General features: G+C 48.2%; 2 protein-coding genes across 3 annotated transcripts in view; one reads left to right on the forward strand and one right to left on the reverse strand.

Moving 5' to 3' along the window:
• Window positions 1-18,801, reverse strand: part of RPUSD3 (RNA pseudouridine synthase D3) — a 74,867-nt gene extending 56,066 nt beyond the window's left edge. The window contains exon 1 of the mRNA XM_078661743.1: window positions 18,664-18,801. The gene's annotated coding sequence lies outside the window, so the exon portion shown is untranslated. The remainder of the gene's footprint in view (window positions 1-18,663) is intronic.
• The window catches only part of EEFSEC (eukaryotic elongation factor, selenocysteine-tRNA specific), a 583,429-nt gene continuing 581,028 nt past the window's right edge, over window positions 18,749-21,149 (forward strand). The window contains exon 1 of one of the 2 annotated variants that reach the window (XM_078661741.1): window positions 18,749-19,101. In XM_078661741.1, the coding sequence (XP_078517867.1) occupies window positions 18,822-19,101 (280 nt within the window). In that variant the 5' untranslated portion in view covers window positions 18,749-18,821. The remainder of the gene's footprint in view (window positions 19,102-21,149) is intronic. The other variant, XM_078661742.1, reaches the window with a different exon arrangement.

A 21,149-nucleotide genomic window follows, 5' to 3' on the forward strand; every position in this document is an offset into this window, starting at 1 on the left:
GAGCTTCAGAGTGGAGCTGCAGAGTGCAGAGTGGAGCTTCAGAGTGCAGATTCAGAGTGGAGCTTCAGAGTGCAGAGTGGAGCTTCAGAGTGCAGAGTGGAGCTTCAGAGTGCAGAGTGGAGCTTCAGAGTGCAGAGTGGAGCTTCAGAGTGGAGCTTCAGAGTGCAGAGTGGAGCTTCAGAGTGGAGCTTCAGAGTGCAGAGTGGAGCTTCAGAGTGGAGCTTCAGAGTGCAGAGTGGAGCTTCAGAGTGGAGCTTCAGAGTGGAGCTTCAGAGTGCAGAGTGGAGCTTCAGAGTGCAGATTCAGAGTGGAGCTTCAGAGTGCAGAGTGGAGCTTCAGAGTGCAGAGTGGAGCTTCAGAGTGGAGCTTCAGAGTGGAGCTTCAGAGTGGAGCTTCAGAGTGGAGCTTCAGAGTGGAGCTTCAGAGTGGAGCTTCAGAGTGCAGCTTCAGAGTGGAGCTTCAGAGTGCAGAGTGGAGCTTCAGAGTGCAGATTCAGAGTGGAGCTTCAGAGTGCAGAGTGGAGCTTCAGAGTGGAGCTTCAGAGTGCAGAGTGGAGCTTCAGAGTGGAGCTTCAGAGTGCAGAGTGGAGCTTCAGAGTGGAGCTTCAGAGTGCAGAGTGGAGCTTCAGAGTGGAGCTTCAGAGTGGAGCTTCAGAGTGGAGCTTCAGAGTGGAGCTTCAGAGTGGAGCTTCAGAGTGGAGCTTCAGAGTGGAGCTTCAGAGTGGAGCTTCAGAGTGCAGATTCAGAGTGCAGAGTGGAGCTTCAGAGTGCAGAGTGGAGCTTCAGAGTGCAGAGTGGAGCTTCAGAGTGCAGAGTGGAGCTTCAGAGTGGAGCTTCAGAGTGGAGCTTCAGAGTGGAGCTTCAGAGTGGAGATTCAGAGTGGAGATTCAGAGTGGAGCTTCAGAGTGCAGAGTGGAGCTGCAGATTCAGAGTGGAGCTGCAGAGTGCAGATTCAGAGTGCAGAGTGGAGCTTCAGAGTGCAGATTCAGAGTGGAGCATCAGAGTGCAGATTCAGAGTGGAGCATCAGAGTGCAGAGTGGAGCTTCAGAGTGCAGATTCAGAGTGGAGCTTCAGAGTGCAGAGTGGAGCTTCAGAGTGCAGATTCAGAGTGGAGCTTCAGAGTGCAGAGTGGAGCTTCAGAGTGGAGCTTCAGAGTGCAGAGTGGAGCTTCAGAGTGCAGAGTGGAGCTTCAGAGTGGAGCTTCAGAGTGGAGCTTCAGAGTGCAGAGTGGAGCTTCAGAGTGCAGAGTGGAGCTTCAGAGTGGAGCTTCAGAGTGGAGCTTCAGAGTGGAGCTTCAGAGTGGAGCTTCAGAGTGGAGCTTCAGAGTGGAGCTTCAGAGTGGAGCTTCAGAGTGGAGCTTCAGAGTGGAGCTTCAGAGTGGAGCTTCAGAGTGGAGCTTCAGAGTGGAGCTTCAGAGTGGAGCTTCAGAGTGCAGAGTGGAGCTTCAGAGTGCAGATTCAGAGTGGAGCTTCAGAGTGCAGATTCAGAGTGGAGCTTCAGAGTGCAGAGTGGAGCTTCAGAGTGCAGATTCAGAGTGGAGCTTCAGAGTGCAGAGTGGAGCTTCAGAGTGCAGAGTGGAGCTTCAGAGTGCAGATTCAGAGTGCAGAGTGGAGCTTCAGAGTGGAGCTTCAGAGTGGAGCTTCAGAGTGGAGCTTCAGAGTGGAGCTTCAGAGTGGAGCTTCAGAGTGGAGCTTCAGAGTGGAGCTTCAGAGTGGAGATTCAGAGTGCAGAGTGGAGATTCAGAGTGGAGCTTCAGAGTGGAGCTTCAGAGTGCAGATTCAGAGTGGAGCTTCAGAGTGGAGCTTCAGAGTGGAGCTTCAGAGTGGAGCTTCAGAGTGGAGCTTCAGAGTGGAGCTTCAGAGTGGAGCTTCAGAGTGGAGCTTCAGAGTGGAGCTTCAGAGTGGAGCTTCAGAGTGGAGCTTCAGAGTGGAGCTTCAGAGTGCAGAGTGGAGCTTCAGAGTGCAGAGTGGAGCTTCAGAGTGCAGAGTGGAGCTTCAGAGTGCAGCTTCAGAGTGGAGCTTCAGAGTGGAGCTTCAGAGTGGAGCTTCAGAGTGGAGCTTCAGAGTGGAGCTTCAGAGTGGAGCTTCAGAGTGGAGCTTCAGAGTGGAGCTTCAGAGTGGAGAGTGGAGCTTCAGAGTGGAGCTTCAGAGTGGAGCTTCAGAGTGGAGCTTCAGAGTGGAGCTTCAGAGTGGAGCTTCAGAGTGGAGCTTCAGAGTGCAGAGTGGAGCTTCAGAGTGCAGAGTGGAGCTTCAGAGTGCAGATTCAGAGTGGAGCTTCAGAGTGCAGAGTGGAGCTTCAGAGTGGAGCTTCAGAGTGGAGCTTCGGAGTGCAGAGTGGAGCTTCAGAGTGGAGCTTCAGAGTGCAGAGTGGAGCTTCAGAGTGGAGCTTCAGAGTGCAGAGTGGAGCTTCAGAGTGGAGCTTCAGAGTGCAGAGTGGAGCTTCAGAGTGGAGCTTCAGAGTGCAGAGTGGAGCTTCAGAGTGGAGCTTCAGAGTGCAGAGTGGAGCTTCAGAGTGGAGCTTCAGAGTGGAGCTTCAGAGTGGAGCTTCAGAGTGGAGCTTCAGAGTGGAGCTTCAGAGTGGAGCTTCAGAGTGGAGCTTCAGAGTGGAGCTTCAGAGTGGAGCTTCAGAGTGGAGCTTCAGAGTGGAGCTTCAGAGTGCAGAGTGGAGCTTCAGAGTGGAGCTTCAGAGTGGAGCTTCAGAGTGGAGCTTCAGAGTGGAGCTTCAGAGTGCAGAGTGGAGCTTCAGAGTGCAGAGTGGAGCTTCAGAGTGGAGCTTCAGAGTGCAGAGTGGAGCTTCAGAGTGCAGATTCAGAGTGGAGCTTCAGAGTGCAGAGTGGAGCTTCAGAGTGGAGCTTCAGAGTGGAGCTTCAGAGTGGAGCTTCAGAGTGGAGCTTCAGAGTGGAGCTTCAGAGTGGAGCTTCAGAGTGGAGCTTCAGAGTGGAGCTTCAGAGTGGAGCTTCAGAGTGGAGCTTCAGAGTGGAGCTTCAGAGTGGAGCTTCAGAGTGCAGATTCAGAGTGGAGCTTCAGAGTGGAGCTTCAGAGTGCAGATTCAGAGTGGAGCTTCAGAGTGCAGAGTGGAGCTTCAGAGTGCAGATTCAGAGTGGAGCTTCAGAGTGCAGAGTGGAGCTTCAGAGTGGAGCTTCAGAGTGCAGAGTGGAGCTTCAGAGTGCAGAGTGGAGCTTCAGAGTGGAGCTTCAGAGTGCAGAGTGGAGCTTCAGAGTGCAGAGTGGAGCTTCAGAGTGGAGCTTCAGAGTGCAGAGTGGAGCTTCAGAGTGGAGCTTCAGAGTGCAGAGTGGAGCTTCAGAGTGGAGCTTCAGAGTGGAGCTTCAGAGTGGAGCTTCAGAGTGGAGCTTCAGAGTGGAGCTGCAGAGTGCAGAGTGGAGCTTCAGAGTGCAGATTCAGAGTGGAGCTTCAGAGTGCAGAGTGGAGCTTCAGAGTGGAGCTTCAGAGTGCAGAGTGGAGCTTCAGAGTGCAGAGTGGAGCTTCAGAGTGGAGCTTCAGAGTGCAGAGTGGAGCTTCAGAGTGCAGAGTGGAGCTTCAGAGTGGAGCTTCAGAGTGCAGAGTGGAGCTTCAGAGTGGAGCTTCAGAGTGCAGAGTGGAGCTTCAGAGTGGAGCTTCAGAGTGGAGCTTCAGAGTGCAGAGTGGAGCTTCAGAGTGCAGATTCAGAGTGGAGCTTCAGAGTGCAGAGTGGAGCTTCAGAGTGGAGCTTCAGAGTGCAGAGTGGAGCTTCAGAGTGGAGCTTCAGAGTGGAGCTTCAGAGTGGAGCTTCAGAGTGGAGCTTCAGAGTGGAGCTTCAGAGTGGAGCTTCAGAGTGGAGCTTCAGAGTGGAGCTTCAGAGTGCAGAGTGGAGCTTCAGAGTGCAGCTTCAGAGTGGAGCTTCAGAGTGCAGAGTGGAGCTTCAGAGTGCAGATTCAGAGTGGAGCTTCAGAGTGCAGAGTGGAGCTTCAGAGTGGAGCTTCAGAGTGCAGAGTGGAGCTTCAGAGTGGAGCTTCAGAGTGGAGCTTCAGAGTGGAGCTTCAGAGTGGAGCTTCAGAGTGGAGCTTCAGAGTGGAGATTCAGAGTGGAGCTTCAGAGTGGAGATTCAGAGTGCAGAGTGGAGCTGCAGATTCAGAGTGGAGCTGCAGAGTGCAGATTCAGAGTGCAGAGTGGAGCTTCAGAGTGCAGATTCAGAGTGGAGCATCAGAGTGCAGATTCAGAGTGGAGCTTCAGAGTGCAGAGTGGAGCTTCAGAGTGCAGATTCAGAGTGGAGCTTCAGAGTGCAGAGTGGAGCTTCAGAGTGCAGATTCAGAGTGGAGCTTCAGAGTGCAGAGTGGAGCTTCAGAGTGGAGCTTCAGAGTGCAGAGTGGAGCTTCAGAGTGCAGAGTGGAGCTTCAGAGTGGAGCTTCAGAGTGCAGAGTGGAGCTTCAGAGTGCAGAGTGGAGCTTCAGAGTGCAGAGTGGAGCTTCAGAGTGGAGCTTCAGAGTGGAGCTTCAGAGTGGAGCTTCAGAGTGGAGCTTCAGAGTGGAGCTTCAGAGTGGAGCATCAGAGTGGAGCATCAGAGTGGAGCTTCAGAGTGGAGCTTCAGAGTGGAGCTTCAGAGTGGAGCTTCAGAGTGGAGCTTCAGAGTGGAGCATCAGAGTGCAGAGTGGAGCTTCAGAGTGCAGAGTGGAGCTTCAGAGTGCAGATTCAGAGTGGAGCTTCAGAGTGCAGAGTGGAGCTTCAGAGTGCAGAGTGGAGCTTCAGAGTGCAGATTCAGAGTGGAGCTTCAGAGTGCAGAGTGGAGCTTCAGAGTGCAGAGTGGAGCTTCAGAGTGCAGATTCAGAGTGCAGAGTGGAGCTTCAGAGTGGAGCTTCAGAGTGGAGCTTCAGAGTGGAGCTTCAGAGTGGAGCTTCAGAGTGGAGCTTCAGAGTGGAGCTTCAGAGTGGAGCTTCAGAGTGCAGAGTGGAGCTTCAGAGTGCAGATTCAGAGTGGAGCTTCAGAGTGCAGATTCAGAGTGGAGCTTCAGAGTGCAGATTCAGAGTGGAGCTTCAGAGTGGAGCTTCAGAGTGGAGCTTCAGAGTGGAGCTTCAGAGTGGAGCTTCAGAGTGCAGAGTGGAGCTTCAGAGTGGAGCTTCAGAGTGCAGAGTGGAGCTTCAGAGTGCAGATTCAGAGTGGAGCTTCAGAGTGCAGAGTGGAGCTTCAGAGTGGAGCTTCAGAGTGCAGAGTGGAGCTTCAGAGTGCAGAGTGGAGCTTCAGAGTGGAGCTTCAGAGTGCAGAGTGGAGCTTCAGAGTGGAGCTTCAGAGTGCAGAGTGGAGCTTCAGAGTGGAGCTTCAGAGTGGAGCTTCAGAGTGGAGCTTCAGAGTGGAGCTTCAGAGTGGAGCTTCAGAGTGGAGCTTCAGAGTGGAGCTTCAGAGTGGAGCTTCAGAGTGGAGCTTCAGAGTGCAGATTCAGAGTGGAGCTTCAGAGTGCAGATTCAGAGTGGAGCTTCAGAGTGCAGATTCAGAGTGGAGCTTCAGAGTGCAGATTCAGAGTGGAGATTCAGAGTGCAGCTTCAGAGTGCAGAGTGGAGCTGCAGATTCAGAGTGGAGCTGCAGAGTGCAGATTCAGAGTGCAGAGTGGAGCTTCAGAGTGCAGATTCAGAGTGCAGAGTGGAGCTTCAGAGTGGAGCTTCAGAGTGCAGATTCAGAGTGCAGAGTGGAGCTTCAGAGTGCAGATTCAGAGTGGAGCATCAGAGTGCAGATTCAGAGTGGAGCTTCAGAGTGCAGAGTGGAGCTTCAGAGTGCAGATTCAGAGTGGAGCTTCAGAGTGCAGAGTGGAGCTTCAGAGTGCAGATTCAGAGTGGAGCTTCAGAGTGCAGAGTGGAGCTTCAGAGTGCAGATTCAGAGTGCAGAGTGGAGCTTCAGAGTGCAGAGTGGAGCTTCAGAGTGCAGATTCAGAGTGGAGCTTCAGAGTGCAGAGTGGAGCTTCAGAGTGGAGCTTCAGAGTGCAGAGTGGAGCTTCAGAGTGCAGAGTGGAGCTTCAGAGTGGAGCTTCAGAGTGCAGAGTGGAGCTTCAGAGTGGAGCTTCAGAGTGCAGAGTGGAGCTTCAGAGTGGAGCTTCAGAGTGGAGCTTCAGAGTGCAGAGTGGAGCTTCAGAGTGGAGCTTCAGAGTGGAGCTTCAGAGTGGAGCTTCAGAGTGGAGCTTCAGAGTGGAGCTTCAGAGTGGAGCTTCAGAGTGGAGCATCAGAGTGGAGCATCAGAGTGGAGCTTCAGAGTGGAGCTTCAGAGTGGAGCTTCAGAGTGGAGCTTCAGAGTGGAGCTTCAGAGTGGAGCTTCAGAGTGCAGAGTGGAGCTTCAGAGTGCAGAGTGGAGCTTCAGAGTGCAGATTCAGAGTGGAGCTTCAGAGTGCAGAGTGCAGATTCAGAGTGGAGCTTCAGAGTGCAGAGTGGAGCTTCAGAGTGCAGAGTGGAGCTTCAGAGTGCAGAGTGGAGCTTCAGAGTGCAGATTCAGAGTGGAGCTTCAGAGTGCAGAGTGGAGCTTCAGAGTGCAGAGTGGAGCTTCAGAGTGCAGAGTGGAGCTTCAGAGTGCAGAGTGGAGCTTCAGAGTGCAGAGTGGAGCTTCAGAGTGCAGAGTGGAGCTTCAGAGTGCAGAGTGGAGCTTCAGAGTGCAGAGTGGAGCTTCAGAGTGGAGCTTCAGAGTGGAGCTTCAGAGTGGAGCTTCAGAGTGGAGCTTCAGAGTGGAGCTTCAGAGTGGAGCTTCAGAGTGGAGCTTCAGAGTGCAGCTTCAGAGTGCAGCTTCAGAGTGGAGCTTCAGAGTGGAGCTTCAGAGTGCAGCTTCAGAGTGCAGAGTGGAGCTTCAGAGTGCAGCTTCAGAGTGCAGAGTGGAGCTTCAGAGTGCAGAGTGGAGCTTCAGAGTGCAGAGTGGAGCTTCAGAGTGCAGAGTGGAGCTTCAGAGTGCAGAGTGGAGCTTCAGAGTGGAGCTTCAGAGTGTCAAGAGCAATGCCAATAGCTCTAACTTTAACAAAGGCAAAACCATTGCATTGTAAATGCTTGTTTATTGCTCCTATAATTTCTGTAAGCAGTCCACTAGAGGACACACGAGAAACAGAATCTTCTGATGTACGAGTGCCGTTGGTTTATTGGTTTGCTTAATTTGTAGTTTGACAATGGGTGCCTTGAAATGAGTGCCAAGGCCCTGACAAAGTTGTTGAAATTACTGCAGTAGTTGGTTATCTTCTTGGGAGTAGACACTGCCAACAAAGCATATTAGCTCCTGTGGAGTGGTGCAGCCGAGAAGCACGCCTCTTCTTGTCTTGGCCACAATGAATTTTGCAGGTCTAGTGACCTTGCTGTGGCTGATCTCTGTGTTGAATGTGCCTGCCAGGGAAGGGGGTCTTAGTCTGTCACAAATCTAGATTTTAGCGGTCGTAGGAATCAATTTGGGACATGAATTCAACATGTTGAACTGGTCTTGGCTCATGACATTCGTCAACACACCTGTCTCAATCAAAGCCGAGATGGTCAGTCCTTGGATTTGTACGCTGCAATTTAGCTGTCACCAGTAACACCCCTCAGTAGCCTTTATCCTTCCATTTCAGGGACATCTGCTTGGCTTTTCGGGTCCTCATGTGTGCTGCCCTCTAATCGCAATAGCTGTTTTTACTCTGGTAGAGATCATTCCTCTGGTTTCTCTTTGAACTTAATCTTGGTGAATGCAGATTCCATCTGTACCAGGCATTCAAGAGTTTGTGCTACTTTGCTAGCGTATTGATGGCATCTATCATCATGCCTGTCTCCCACAGTGTGATTTGGTGTAAGAATGCAGACGACACCTGTATATATTCTTTTTCCTCACTTAATTGTTTGGATTTGCATTTTGTTTTAGGCTTCAAGCTCTGTAAACATTGCGTAGAATGCACCAGTCGACTTCTCTTCCTTCTGATGACCTTTTTCTCATTTTAAAGAATTCAAAATCCAGATTAAGCAAGGGCTCAAAATGGGCCACAAGGGCAGCTACCTCCTTGTTGTAGTCTTGCCCACTGCTGGTGTTGGAGAGAATATGGAAGAGTTTGAAATTCAACTCCCAATCATAATGCAAAAGAAGTGATTGTTTGACCTCAATGACAATCTCCTTGGTCACTTTAAAATAATTGTTTAATCGGGCTATTCAAACATACAATCTGGGCATACCTGTATAGGGCTCTGGTAGCATGTAGAAGAGCGGAAGTGGGTTGGTGGCACCGGCCAACAGGTGTATTAATAATTCTAAGGCCTTTCACCATTTTTCTGGGGCGGTGGTGGCATGGTGGGAAAGGTCCTGGTACAAGGACATTCACAGGGGAATTCGCGGTCTCACCCTGGCCATAGTAGCCCATTGCTGATCTGTGCCAGCTGCAATGATGTGGCGTGTTGCTGCAACCTGAAGAGTAGGGTACTAACAGTTGACTGTATGCCCTCTAGTCACTTTGAGGAGATGCACTATTCTTCTACGCAGTCTGTTCCTTGAAGGCTGCTAAAGTATGCTGCCATCAGGGCTGTCAATTGTTTGTGTAATGTGGTCGGTACCTACACAAGCACAATGGTGTTTATCTAACAACCTCTCCCAGGTGGCAGTACAGCATGTGGATTACAGAGGGCGCATCAGGTCAATGTTTTGTGCTGTGCTGCCAGCAGGAGTGTACTTGCACTTGTTGGTGCTGCCGATGAGCCAAATTACATGTTTTTGTAGTTCAAGTGGTAGTTTGGACTGGCTAGCTTCTGAGCAACTGTGAAAATAGATCTACAGGTTCCTAGACAACTGGTTGTGAGATCATTGCCTCAGAAGTAGATGGTCTTGACAAACTTTTTCCTAAACTCTTAAGCAGCCTAGGAAAACTAAAATCATTGTCTTCTTGTTCTCTCTGTGCATGATTGCGAGTATATGATGGCGTTTTTTTTTTTGGCCCTTCCCTTACACTAATTTAATGTATGCAAATGCCCATGACATGAGTGATGTCCTGGACCCGTCCTGTGATCTGGAGGGGCAGAACAAGCCACCCTCATTTACTGACTGTGGACTACTGGGTTATCATGGGATTGGTATGTGGAACAGTGATGGCAGCGTAACATATTTTGTCAATCCATTGTTGTGAGAAGACCTTTTTGTCTGGGACACTGGAGTGGAGGACCGCTAGCACACTTGTGTAAAGTTCTGCATCTACGTGCTAAGCCAGATGCTAGCATTAACAGTGTATTTTGAGCATCTTTGTGTATGTGGCCTCTGTGGTTCATGCATTGTGTATTTGAATGAGACATAGTAATGAAGGCCTGTGGGTTCCATTTTGGAAGCCCCTGGTCTGTTCCTCTGCAGAAGATGGAGATGAGGTTCTTTCTTAGTCAGTGGATGTCTTTTGCTGCCATTTCTGAATATGGAGAAAGAGACCAGCACACTTCATTGCTGAAAATAAAGGCAACTCTCCATTGGAATTTTTGCATAGAGGAGCTGCTACATAGTCTTCCTGTAGCACAGTCATTTGGTAGATGGTGGAGGTGAAGGGTGGGACTGCAGTCACTGCTGTTAAGGTGAAAGGGACCTCTTTCAGTTAGGCCAGCCTTTATCCCTTCCTTAATTACTGCTCAGTGAGCCTGTTGATATTCAGCTACAGAAATCTCACATCTTTTTTTGCCAAAAGTGTGGGTACTCCAGGCTTGAGACTACCCTGCTGTGAGGAGCATCACTCTACATCAACGATGTATCTGAAGAGCAGCCTGGAAAGCACACTCGAAAGAAGAACCATACCAAGCCTGTTTTGAAAATGCGGACATGGAATCCTCATCTCTGTCGCGAAAACTTCTAAGAGACTCTTGCCTGCACAGACTCCTTGTAACATTTTAGATCTCAGGGTCTTAGTAAGGATAGTCAGTTATATACATGTCAGACTTCACTTCCATCATTGCACCAATGACTGCCAGGATGTCAAGCAACATTCAAAGCCATCAGATCAGGATAACAGTAGGTGGTGACTTTGCTTATTTCGTTCCCAATAATCAAATAGATAGAATAGTGGATGTAGCCCTTCAGAACATGGTGCCCTGCTAGCTCAATCTGAGTCTTAGTCTAAAGTGTCAGATTTAGTTGTTGCATATTCCAGCTACCTCTTGATGAATCCTGAAAAGGCTTACTCTCAAGCAGACAATGAAAGTTTGGTAATGGTGCAGGACTTCAAACACTTTCATAATTAGAAAGTCCTTCACTTCACGTTTTTATCAATTTTACTGGGGGGCTTCTAATTAATGAATTTTAACTGGGAATTTACTGAGGCACACTGACACTTCTTCTCACGCCTATATTCTCTTTCCCTGCCTCGCCCAGCCGTGTTGTTTGATCAGGTGCTGGTGGCGGCAGGCGCCATTTTAGGTGTGGCTGGGGGCTGCGCTCTAGTCGCGCCGGACTCCCACCCTCCTCACACCCTATATAATGTGTCACACGGCCAGACGGCGCAGCGGGCTGGCGCAGCGGGCGCGCCGGATGCGCGCCGAAGCCGTGCCAAAGCCAAGCCCGTCTGCGCCCGTCCGCGACCGGACACGGCCTAGGGCCACACCCCCTGTCCCCGATGGCAGAATCACCTGGAGCAAGAGCGATTTAGTAAGTTTCTCCTCGTTCACATGTACCCCGGGCCTCCATAGCATAAGGGTGGGGGAGACCGAAGGATGTAAACACTGCCAATTTTGTTTTAGCACTATGCTCGCTAACCCCAGGGCTAGCGCCTCTCTGTTGTCCTGCGGCCTGATCAATGCCAGATCGCTTAGCTGCCATAGACATGATGTATATGACCTTCTTATTGATAAACATCTCGATCTGTTGTTTATCACGGAAACCTGGCTAGAGGCCAACTCTGATCCTGATGTGGTCCAGGCTCTACCAGACGACTATCAAATGGTGCGCCTGGACAGACCCTTAGGCAGAGGAGGAGGAATTGCGATTGCCTTTAAACAGCAATGGGCCTGCAAACTCGAACGAGTCAACCTAGCAGGTTGCGAGGCAGGTATCTTTAGCATAAACATCGATGGGAGCACGACGATCAAGGGTCTGCTAGTCTATCGCCCTCCAGGACCTATGTCCAGATTCAAAGGGAATCTTTTAGAGTGTGTGACTGAATCAGCGATCAGGAGGGATAAGTTTCTATTGTTAGGAGACCTAAACACACATCTTGATGACCCAGCAGATAAAGGAGCGGTGGAGTTCCGGGATGAACTTCACACCCTACAGCTGGAACTAAAGGGGCTGCTTCCTACACATAATCGCGGGCATCTGCTTGATCCTATATTTGCAAACTGGGAGGATGTTTCAGTTGCTCCTCCAGTGCCCCTGCCTTGGACAGACCATTTTTTGGTCCCATTTGCCATCTTCCTGCCCAAATATAAAGCCAGCGCCCCCACCCCTCTCAATTATCCTCGGCGTAGGTGGGCAAGATTTTCCCTACAAAACTTTAATACGGCCCTCACGGCGGAAGGTCCTCCAGGAGGCAATGATGTGAATACAGCGAATAGGTTGCTTAACGACCGTATTACTGCTGCTTTGGACTGTACAGCCCCGCTGGGACGTCCAACCAAAGGGGCACAGAGACAAAGAACGGCCCCCTGGTTTGGCGAGGTGCTGCGCTGTGCCAAAAGGGACTGTAAACGTGCAGAAAGGCAGTGGAGAGTGGCATACGACGACCGGATGAAAGAGGCCTATCTCGTTAAGAGACGTGCCTATCACAACAAGATACGGATAGAGAAGGCCACATACTATGCTGACAGAATCCACGAGGCAGAGAACTCGTCTAGGGAACTGTTCAGCATATATAAAACCCTGGCTACCCCTAAAACCTCTACCTTAGAGTATGACCACTCAGTAGCAGCATGCAATCGCATCGCGAACTACTTCGGAGATAAAGTCTCCAAGATTTACTCCGCTTTTCCCCTTATACCTCCTGCAGCGGAAATGTCAGCAGACTTATTGAGTGATGAAGCCGATCACAATCTGCTACTTAATTTTACCACCCCTCCACCGGTGGATTTAGTTGGGATTTGCAGATCTGTTAAATCTGGCTCTCCTCGGGATCCCGCCTCTCCAAAGAGGCTGGGAGACAGTCTGGAAACATTAGAACCCTATATCAGACATCTGCTAGACATCTCCTTTTCATCCAGTTCCATACCAGAGGACTGGAAACAGGCTGTGGTGCTCCCCTTACGTAAGAAGCCCAACATTAGCGCCGAGAAGCTAGAGAATCTTCGTCCCATCTCCTTGCTGCCTTATTTTTCTAAGATCGCGGAGAAAGTGGCAAATAAGCAGCTAATGAAATTTGTGGAAGAAAGTAACCTCCTTCACCCTACGCAATTCGGGTTTCGGCCGCGTCACTCTACGGAGTCTGCCCTTCTAAGGGCTACCGAAACCCTCAGGCAAGGTGCTGATGAGGGACAAACCATGGCCTTAATCCTCCTGGACCTCAGCGCCGCGTTCGACACTGTGGCACATTCCATCTTGCTACAGTGTCTGAGCAAAGGCGGGGTGAGAGGGGCAGCATTGAAGTGGATTTATTCATTTCTTACAGGCCGGGGTTTCCAAGTGAGGCAGGGTGACCATTACTCTGAGCGCATCTCTCTGGATCAGGGGGTGCCGCAGGGCTCGTCCCTGAGCCCTACTCTTTTTAATCTTTATGTCGCCCCGATTGCTACCTTGGTAGAGAGCTACGGCCTCCAAATGGTATCATATGCCGACGACACGCAGTTGGTCATCTCCCTATCACGTACCCCCGGTCCCTCGGCGGACATCTTCAGAGCTTGCATGCAAGATCTCGCGGCCTGGATGTCCGCCAATTGCCTCAAACTCAACGGAGGCAAGACCGAGGTACTGGTAGTGGGGGGAGGCCAATCAGCGTGGACGTCGGCGTGGTGGCCACCGTGCTTGGGCCCACTACCTGCCCCTTGCCAGAAAGCAAAGAACCTGGGCATTTGGTTTGATTCTGACCTTGCCTTCGGTCCTCAGATCAATCAGGTGGTTGGATCATGTTTTGGGACCCTTAAAAGTCTCAGGAAGGTATTAAAATTCTTACCTATCAGAGCCCGCCAAACTCTGGTGCATGCACTAGTCACGTCAAAGATGGATTACGGCAATCTTCTCTACTTGGGAACCTTGGAAAAGAACCTGAGTCGTCTCCAGGTTCTCCAGAATGCCGCTGCTAGACTAGTGCTTAGACTACCTAGAAGAGCGGGCTCCGCAGCAGCTCTCCGGTCTCTGCACTGGCTCCCGATACGCAGCAGGGTGGAATTCAAAGCCCTGTGCACGTGCCACCGGATCATCAACGGGAGAGCTCCGCTCCCTTTGAAAGGATTGCTGACACCCTATGAGCCATCTCGCTCTCTGAGATCTTCCGGTTCAGGACTCCTGTCAATTCCCAAGGTGTCCAGAGCCCGGATGGGTGGAAGATCTTTTAGGCTCCTTGCAGCATCCAGATGGAACAAGCTACCAATGGCACTGCGACTAGAACCCTCAGAAACACTCTTCAGAGCCAAGCTGAAGACTGCTCTATTTTCACAGTAATTTTCTGCATTTATCAGTCTGGTAGACATTAGCTCATTAGCGCGGGGACACGCCGCTGTGCGTCACCAAGCGCTCTACAAAACCCCCTAAATAGAAAAAAATAACCAGGCACAAAGCACTTCTTTTGATCTCAGGAAAACCAAAATCTAAAAAGAGTTCACATGTTGAAAAAATGGGCTTTGGGACTCCTGATTCTCAATCATTCCTAGCAGAGGGAAAAATCTAAATCTTGCTGGCTCTTTCTGAATTGCTTAACGAAAAAAAGAAATTCAGCATGAGGGATCAGCGAGATAAAATGCATGCTTCTCATTTGCAGGGTGTCATCCACCTTGGAATTATTTTCACCCTCCCAAAATGACAAATGATTTCCATACACTTTAATGACCTCCTCGCCTTTCAAAACATGTCACCTCTATTGACTTAAATGGTATCACATGCCACACACTCCTGGCTTCACCCTACTTGGAGGCTAAGGTCCTGATAAGGAGTGTTCCATATTCTGAACTTGTATGTCCTGCACACAGCTACATTTGATACCTTGGCGATAGGATTTTACAGAGTGCAAGAAATAGCACCTATTATAAGCCCCCAACCCTATAAAATGAGGGATGAAATCCCAATGTACTAGTTTTTACCAGGCTCCCACCCCTCTCCCCCGCTTACCCCAATACATTTGGTAGGGTTGTCAAAATTACGTGGGGAAAACGTGAGGGATAATCTTGAAATTCAGATCCAAGTACACAGGAATTGGAAAGTAATGAGCCATTTATGATCAGACCCGAAACAAGTTATCAGATATACAAAGCACTTGCTGCTGACATCTTCTGTGACCCAAGAGTTTAAATGCAATGTTGGAAAATTGAGGATCATTGGGTAAAAACAAACCTATTTTCTACCAGAAGCACAGCATCATGCGCTATATACAAAAATAGTGGGTAATATGCTGGGATGGAAAAGGTCCCCTAACTGGCTCTGGAGAGCATGCACTCATGGAGTCCTCGTTTCTGGGATTGTATGTGTTCCGAGGCAAAAATAAAAACAACTAAGCATGTGCACTGTGGGTTTTTCTGTGACACACTATGCGCACCATCCTTTTCTGAGTGTGACTATCATCAGTTCACTGGGTTGTAGAAGACAGAGTGGTGGTAGCAAAAGACTCTTGTGGCCAGACAGTCCTTCTTTATACCTGTGTCATGACAGGAAGAGTCACTTACTGAACTCATCCAAACATGTAAACTATCTTCAAGATAAAAGGGGGTCATCTGTCCCAATCCCTTACTTGACCGTAATCAATAGAGTGAAATCTGGGTATAGTACTTGTCATTGACAGTGGGAGGCCCCTGCCCCATTGGCGACAAACAGTGTCTAGGTTGGTCAGGACAAGTTAGGAGTTTTCATTCAGTGCGGAAAAAATTCCAATACAAAGTTGCTTGTGGAAATATTAATGTATTATGACTCTTGTCAGATTGATGGAGAGCGGTGAAAGCCAACACACGTGTTTCACCCCCTTTACATGGCCATCTGGCCTGGGGCTTCCTCAGGGCGTGATCAGGTCTGACAGGATAAGGTGTTGTCCCGTTTTGGAACGCTCGTCGTGTCGCGGTTCTGTTCTCATTTGTCAGGGGCGTATGCCCGGTGCATGTCTTTCAATTCAGTCTGCAAATCAATATTTAAACTGGACTGTCAGTCCCCTGCAACCAGATATTTCACTCCAGCCCTGTCGGAAATGAATGATATGCATGTGTGAAGTTTATGCACCTGTTTTAGAAAGTATGTAGGGCAAGTCTGATGCATGAGACTTTGGCATCTTACACATTTTGATTTCCTGAACAAGAAATGGAAGTGATTTGCAGGGCTGTTCCCCAGCATTCCTGAGGTCCTTTGTAAAGGACCAAATGCAAGGGTGTAGCATAGGAGACAGAGGGTCCTTCTGAAGTGTACGGAAGTCCCATATGCTTTCCTGTCTTGCTCTTCTCTAGAACACTAAGGCCTCCACAGGGGTGAGTGGTAGTTAAGTGGTAAGACTCTTGTCTTTTGTTTTGGGTCTGGTCTCTCCTAACACGAGATACCCACCTCAATTCCACCTTCCTGTTGACACGACAAGAAAGACTGTAGCTGGACCAGTCTGGGAGGAATACGAAAAAGTCAGGAACTGCCTGAAAACATTCCCCGAGTTGGACTTCTGGAATACAAACACTCTTGATTGCAAACACATAAGTATTCATGATGACAACTGGAAAATGCATCAGTCTTTAATAAATAGTATTTTACTACACTTTAATACTTGGCAACATTTGTGTGACAAACCATCATTAAAATTCAGCGCAAATACGAACCGCTCATATAGTCAGTACTAATGTAGTCATACAACACAAGGTTATTTGCAGTCGAATCTATGCCAAGTGAATATGCTTGTTGGGAGAAGTGCAATTAAAAAAATATCTAATAACTGTTGTATGCATAAACAGACAGTTACCCTCTCCTCATTATAGTTCTGAGGCTTGTTCACTATCCCGTTCTCACCATATCCTAAAGCAGGCTACATTTCTCAGTAGTCACAGGGGAAGCCTCACAGACGAAGCCCCCTCTGTTCCTGCTGCTGGGATCTTCTCATCCTGCTTCTTGCACTGCTGGTTCAAGGGCGTTACCAATGAGCGAAAATGTTCACTGACAACACAAGACACCACTATTTCGGTGCATGTTGCATAAGGGGTTTCACCACCCCAGGGAGAGTGAAGACATTGACCAACAACCCACGGACACCTCAAGAAGCCTTACTCTCCCTCAAATCGCTCAGATGAGATGCTGACTGTGCAGTTTCCAAGCATGTGGGTCCTGCGAGTCACACAGAAATTATGGCAAATGTTCTGAAGAGGCAGACAAGGTGAAGCGTAAGTTCAACACATTTTTTTCTGGATGCACACGGGGTATACTCACTTCTGCTTGCCTCCATCAGTCACCTGCGTGTAAAAACACTGACCCTTCAAATACATACACCATCAGAATTCCAGCATGCAACATCAGTAATGGGACAGACAAACATGCAACACAATAACAGCACTATGAGGCTTTAACAGTTCAACAACGTGGTATCAGATGACAAACTGCTATTAAATCAACCATACTAAAGCAGTATGTATCCTCAATAAATGTCAACATTTCAAATATACTTGGTAAAAAAAACCTTATCTACTACTATGTTCTTCTTTTCTTCTGTAAGGTCCACAACAGTCTGACTCTAACCACTTTGCATGTTGAGCCAGCTTCAATTCAACCAACCTGCCAACTTTTCCACTAAACACTTTGGGAACACTTCAAGTAGCTTGTTGTCTAACTGTTAATCCTCAAACAATAGAACGTGTTCCTTTTTATTTGGGCCTAACTGGGTTTAATTTCTTTTAGTCGCCCTATTCTAATACACTACATCCCTTCCTAGCAACATACAGTTTACCAATGACAACATTGCTTTTTATTTAACTGTTAAGACATTGCAATCCAGGTGCATGGATTCCCCTCTATATCCTTCTGGGCTCACATCTGAGGGTAACAACCTATCTCCCATCCTGCTCACAAACGTATCTTGCCACATTTCCTCTTAATGATGACAAACTGAAAGTCAGAGTCTGCAACAATATCGATTACTACTCCTACAACTGTCCTAAAAAATGTGGCTAGTTACATTCACTTACACCTTTTATAGTCAACACAGAATCACTGTCACTCATAACACTTTTGATCTTCCTCATTCACATACTTAACCCTGGAGCTTGTATTGTTTGCTTTAAAAACTGTAATAAAATTTATTAGTTCTAGATTCATCCAAACACCTTTTGGTTTTTACTAAAACTATGTGTACATTATATTTATAGGGGCTTTCAGCCAGCCTTCTTCAATCTGTGGTCTGTTATGGAGTCATTCACATTCAGTTTTCCTTCCTATGTACTGCACTCAGAAACTTCTGCCCTTTTAAATACAGCTGTGGTATACTTATGGAAGGGCTCGTCCTTCATCCATAACTATTCCTACACAAATATGTATGAATTACTATTTGTGTTCTGGTCAGTTAATCATTTAATGCATCAAATTTGCACATCAATTACAACTTCCTCAAAAATGCAACATATTCATCCAGGCTTTTGTCGTTTTTTGTTTCCTTTGGAAAAATGTAAAGCTGATGATTACAAGTGAAACTTTAGGATGAAATAAGCATTTAAACGGTCTAAAGTTTGAGCGAATACATTACTTTCACCAGTTCTCCTTTCACTCTTTGAAACTTACATACACAACATTCATCCTTGTCGTTTTTATTCTATTAAGGTCACAGAAGCAATGACTATCCCACCCGCTTATCTTATGTTAACCATAGTTGAAGTAGGTATATAGTTTTTCATTTGTATGTTGCCTATCCATTTGATGAGTTGATGAGTTACATTGCAAGATAAGTGATTATGATATGGAGATGAGAAATGAAGCAAACCCAGGCATAACACTTCAGTGGCTAATTTGCTCTACAGCAAGGAAAAGAGGATGAAATGGTGGCAGCAAAAGAAGCTGTTGAATACATTGTTGGGTAATGTTGGTCTCTGATCACATGCCCTGGAGTTGTTAATGTGTCTACTATTGGTACTTGTAGTTCTAAGATACTTTTAAACTTGCTGCTCTAGTAATAAAGGTGATGGGAAGATAGTGCATAATTACCTTTCTGTTGTATACACAACTTGATACATAAATCCACTTTTATGTAACCAGTGCCAGAAGGGACCAGTGCCAGAATGTCCTGCTTTTTTGAATGAACATATGGTGGGTAGAGCATCCCTTCACAAAGTTACACATTCACACAGGTCATCATTCACAATAAGAAATTACAGCCAGGAGTTAGGAGACTGGAGTTGTGACTGCGCCCTCAAGTCAGCAGTGGGTGGTGGACACTGAAAGGTCAAATTTAATATTCTAACGCCAGTCCTAGAATACTTTGGGAAAGATCAACTTTCCCCCAAATATTCCAGGAGGCATGTTTACTATTCTAACTCCAGTCCTGGAGTATTTGAGGAAAGTTATAAATCCCCCAAGTATTTTTTAGGAAGGGCTGAAAAAGTAGTAATTTTGAAATGCAGAAAGTGCTTCACTGAGGTTACAGGTCAGGGTAAAAAAGAAACTAAAAATACCTGAAGAAAGAAGAACTACCTAAGTGCGGAACACAAGTGCGCTGAGCTCCAGTTCCTACACGGACTCCTTTTGATGGGACGCTTCACTCCACTGCTCGGCGCTGCTGAGCAAAGTGCAGGCTTCAGCGCTGTCATAGAAATAGAAGAAAGCCTCCAGCATGGCCGAAACGGGGAAGACGCTGAACTTCAATATCGGCGTGCTCGGGCACATAGACAGTGGGAAGACATCGCTGGCCAAGGCCCTGAGCAGCACAGCCTCTACGGCCGCCTTCGACAAGAATCCGCAGAGCCGGGAACGCGGTATCACTCTAGACCTGGGCTTCTCCTGCTTCACCCTACCGGCTCCCGAGCGCCTGCGCACTTCCGGCTACAACAGCCTGCAATGCACCCTGGTGGACTGCCCCGGACACGCCTCCCTCATCAGGACCATTATCGGAGGTAAGGGGCTGGTGGGGTTACAGCTGGTACATGAGGTAGATTGCACTGCCAGAGGTGTGAAATGTAGGCAGAGGAACAGAACGGTAATTCTAAATGTTAACGTGTGTTGAATGTGTTCTCCCATTTCAAAATGGCCGCCACGTTTACGTTTGACGGCCATGTTGGTTTGGGCGACGTAGTACTTGTGGTGACTGGAGTCACAAGGGGCCGGGAATACCTATGCCACAGATTGGGGCCTAACTACACAATAAAGGTACACACAGAGACTGTCTACTTCTCTGGGCTGAAGACCACGAGCGTTCTCGCGCCCGTTTATTTATACCCTCGTGCGAGCCCGCCCTCGGGGTGTGTGCATGCGTGTGTGGACGGGCCGGGTGGCTCAGTCAGTACATCCCTCCAAACTCACGGATACATAGTCTCGCCTAGGGTGGTCCTTGAGCATTGCACAGGCACCTGGCATAGTCTTTTAGTCTTTGGCTGGCAGTAGGATTTGGTTGGAGACTGATTCTGGGGATTACAGCTGGCTTCCGACACCTCAAGGCGTTCCGCAGGGTCTCTGGGGCTTCCCGGGATGACCTCTTGGCTGGCCGCAGGTTCAAGCTCGGTTCTCGGTGGGGTTACCGCTTCTCCGCGTTGGCATTGTGGTGTCTCGGCAACCGCAGGTCCGTCATCTTCGCACTCCATATTTTCAGATGGTTGTTCGGCGGTTTCCCACTCTCTCGGGACTCGTTTGAACCACGACGCATTCCGTGTGACTGCTCGCGTGCCTCTCGCTACCGATACCATGGTGCCTTGGATGTTGACGATTTCCCATACCTCCGGTTCATACCCGGTGCGATACTTCCAATTAGGGTACCTGTCTTTGAGAACCACTCTGTTACCAACCACGAGGGACATGGGTCGAGCCCTTCGAGCCCGACTGGCTCTGTCATTGGTGAGTTGTCTTCTGTTCTGGGTGGCGTTCTGATCCAATTCCATTAAACTAGTATCCCGGCACTCAATTAGTCTTGTTTGATATTTGTCATTAATCCAGACAGATAAGAAATAATTTACAGAATTCCAAATAACACTGGTCTCAAAGATAGGTTTGTTCAAAAGACACTATGTATTTGTTTCCAAACAAACATATACAAAAATTCAGAAATCTACTGTTTGACTGTTTTTTATATATACACACAAAGTAGGATCAATTGAGGGCAAATTCTTTCATGGTTACAAGACAATCATAATCATTAGATTGGTTGTGGTGTCCTCATTATCTTGACCCGCACACTCGACAGCCGACACATGTTTCGTCACGACAAGTGACTTCCTCAAGGCTTTTATCAAAAAAATTAGGTGAACGCATACGAGTACCGCAGATGTTCAGAAAATAGTGTATTAGCCGTCCCAGAGTTTCTCACACTGAGAGAAATATGTTTGTAAAATTTATAATGTACCGAAAAGATCCCAGTGGTTCTGATTTGTGCGAATCACAGGAACCCAACAAAAGTTATGCACATTTATGGGTTACTCCTATAGTGCGTATCCAATCTTTATATTGGTCTGTATTTAAGATTAAACACCCTTAGTGTCTTGTTGTTGTATTCATTATCAGATACTGGGGCAACCCGGTCTTACAGAAATTCTGAATCCGTTTGCTAACGTTCTCAAAGTCAGTGGCGTAGTTGTGAAACTACTTTTGACGAGTAGGACTGGTTGAATAGGCCCTCCCAATTGAGTTGCATGGGGAGTATGGTGGGCGTAGCGTGTTCACTCTGGCTATAGTGGGCCCTCTCCGTATATATTCCGTTCTTGTACGCCTCCTACTTGTCCCGGCTCGTTCCTCGTGAATAGTATTTACACACTTCATTACGGTCAATATCTGGTCCTCCTAATAATGGGTATGTTATGTTGTGTGTGTTTGTTATAGTTCGGATTCCCAGACGTGGAAATTCCTCAGGTTTTTGCTTGCTAATAAATTTGTCACAGTTCGATGAATCTCCCAAAAAATGTGCAGACCTATTCCTTTCTCTAGAGTGGCCTACGATGCAAAGCTTTGTGGTGAT

The sequence above is a fragment of the Lissotriton helveticus genome, chromosome 9 (assembly GCF_964261635.1).
Source record: "Lissotriton helveticus chromosome 9, aLisHel1.1, whole genome shotgun sequence".
Lineage (NCBI taxonomy): Eukaryota > Metazoa > Chordata > Amphibia > Caudata > Salamandridae > Lissotriton > Lissotriton helveticus.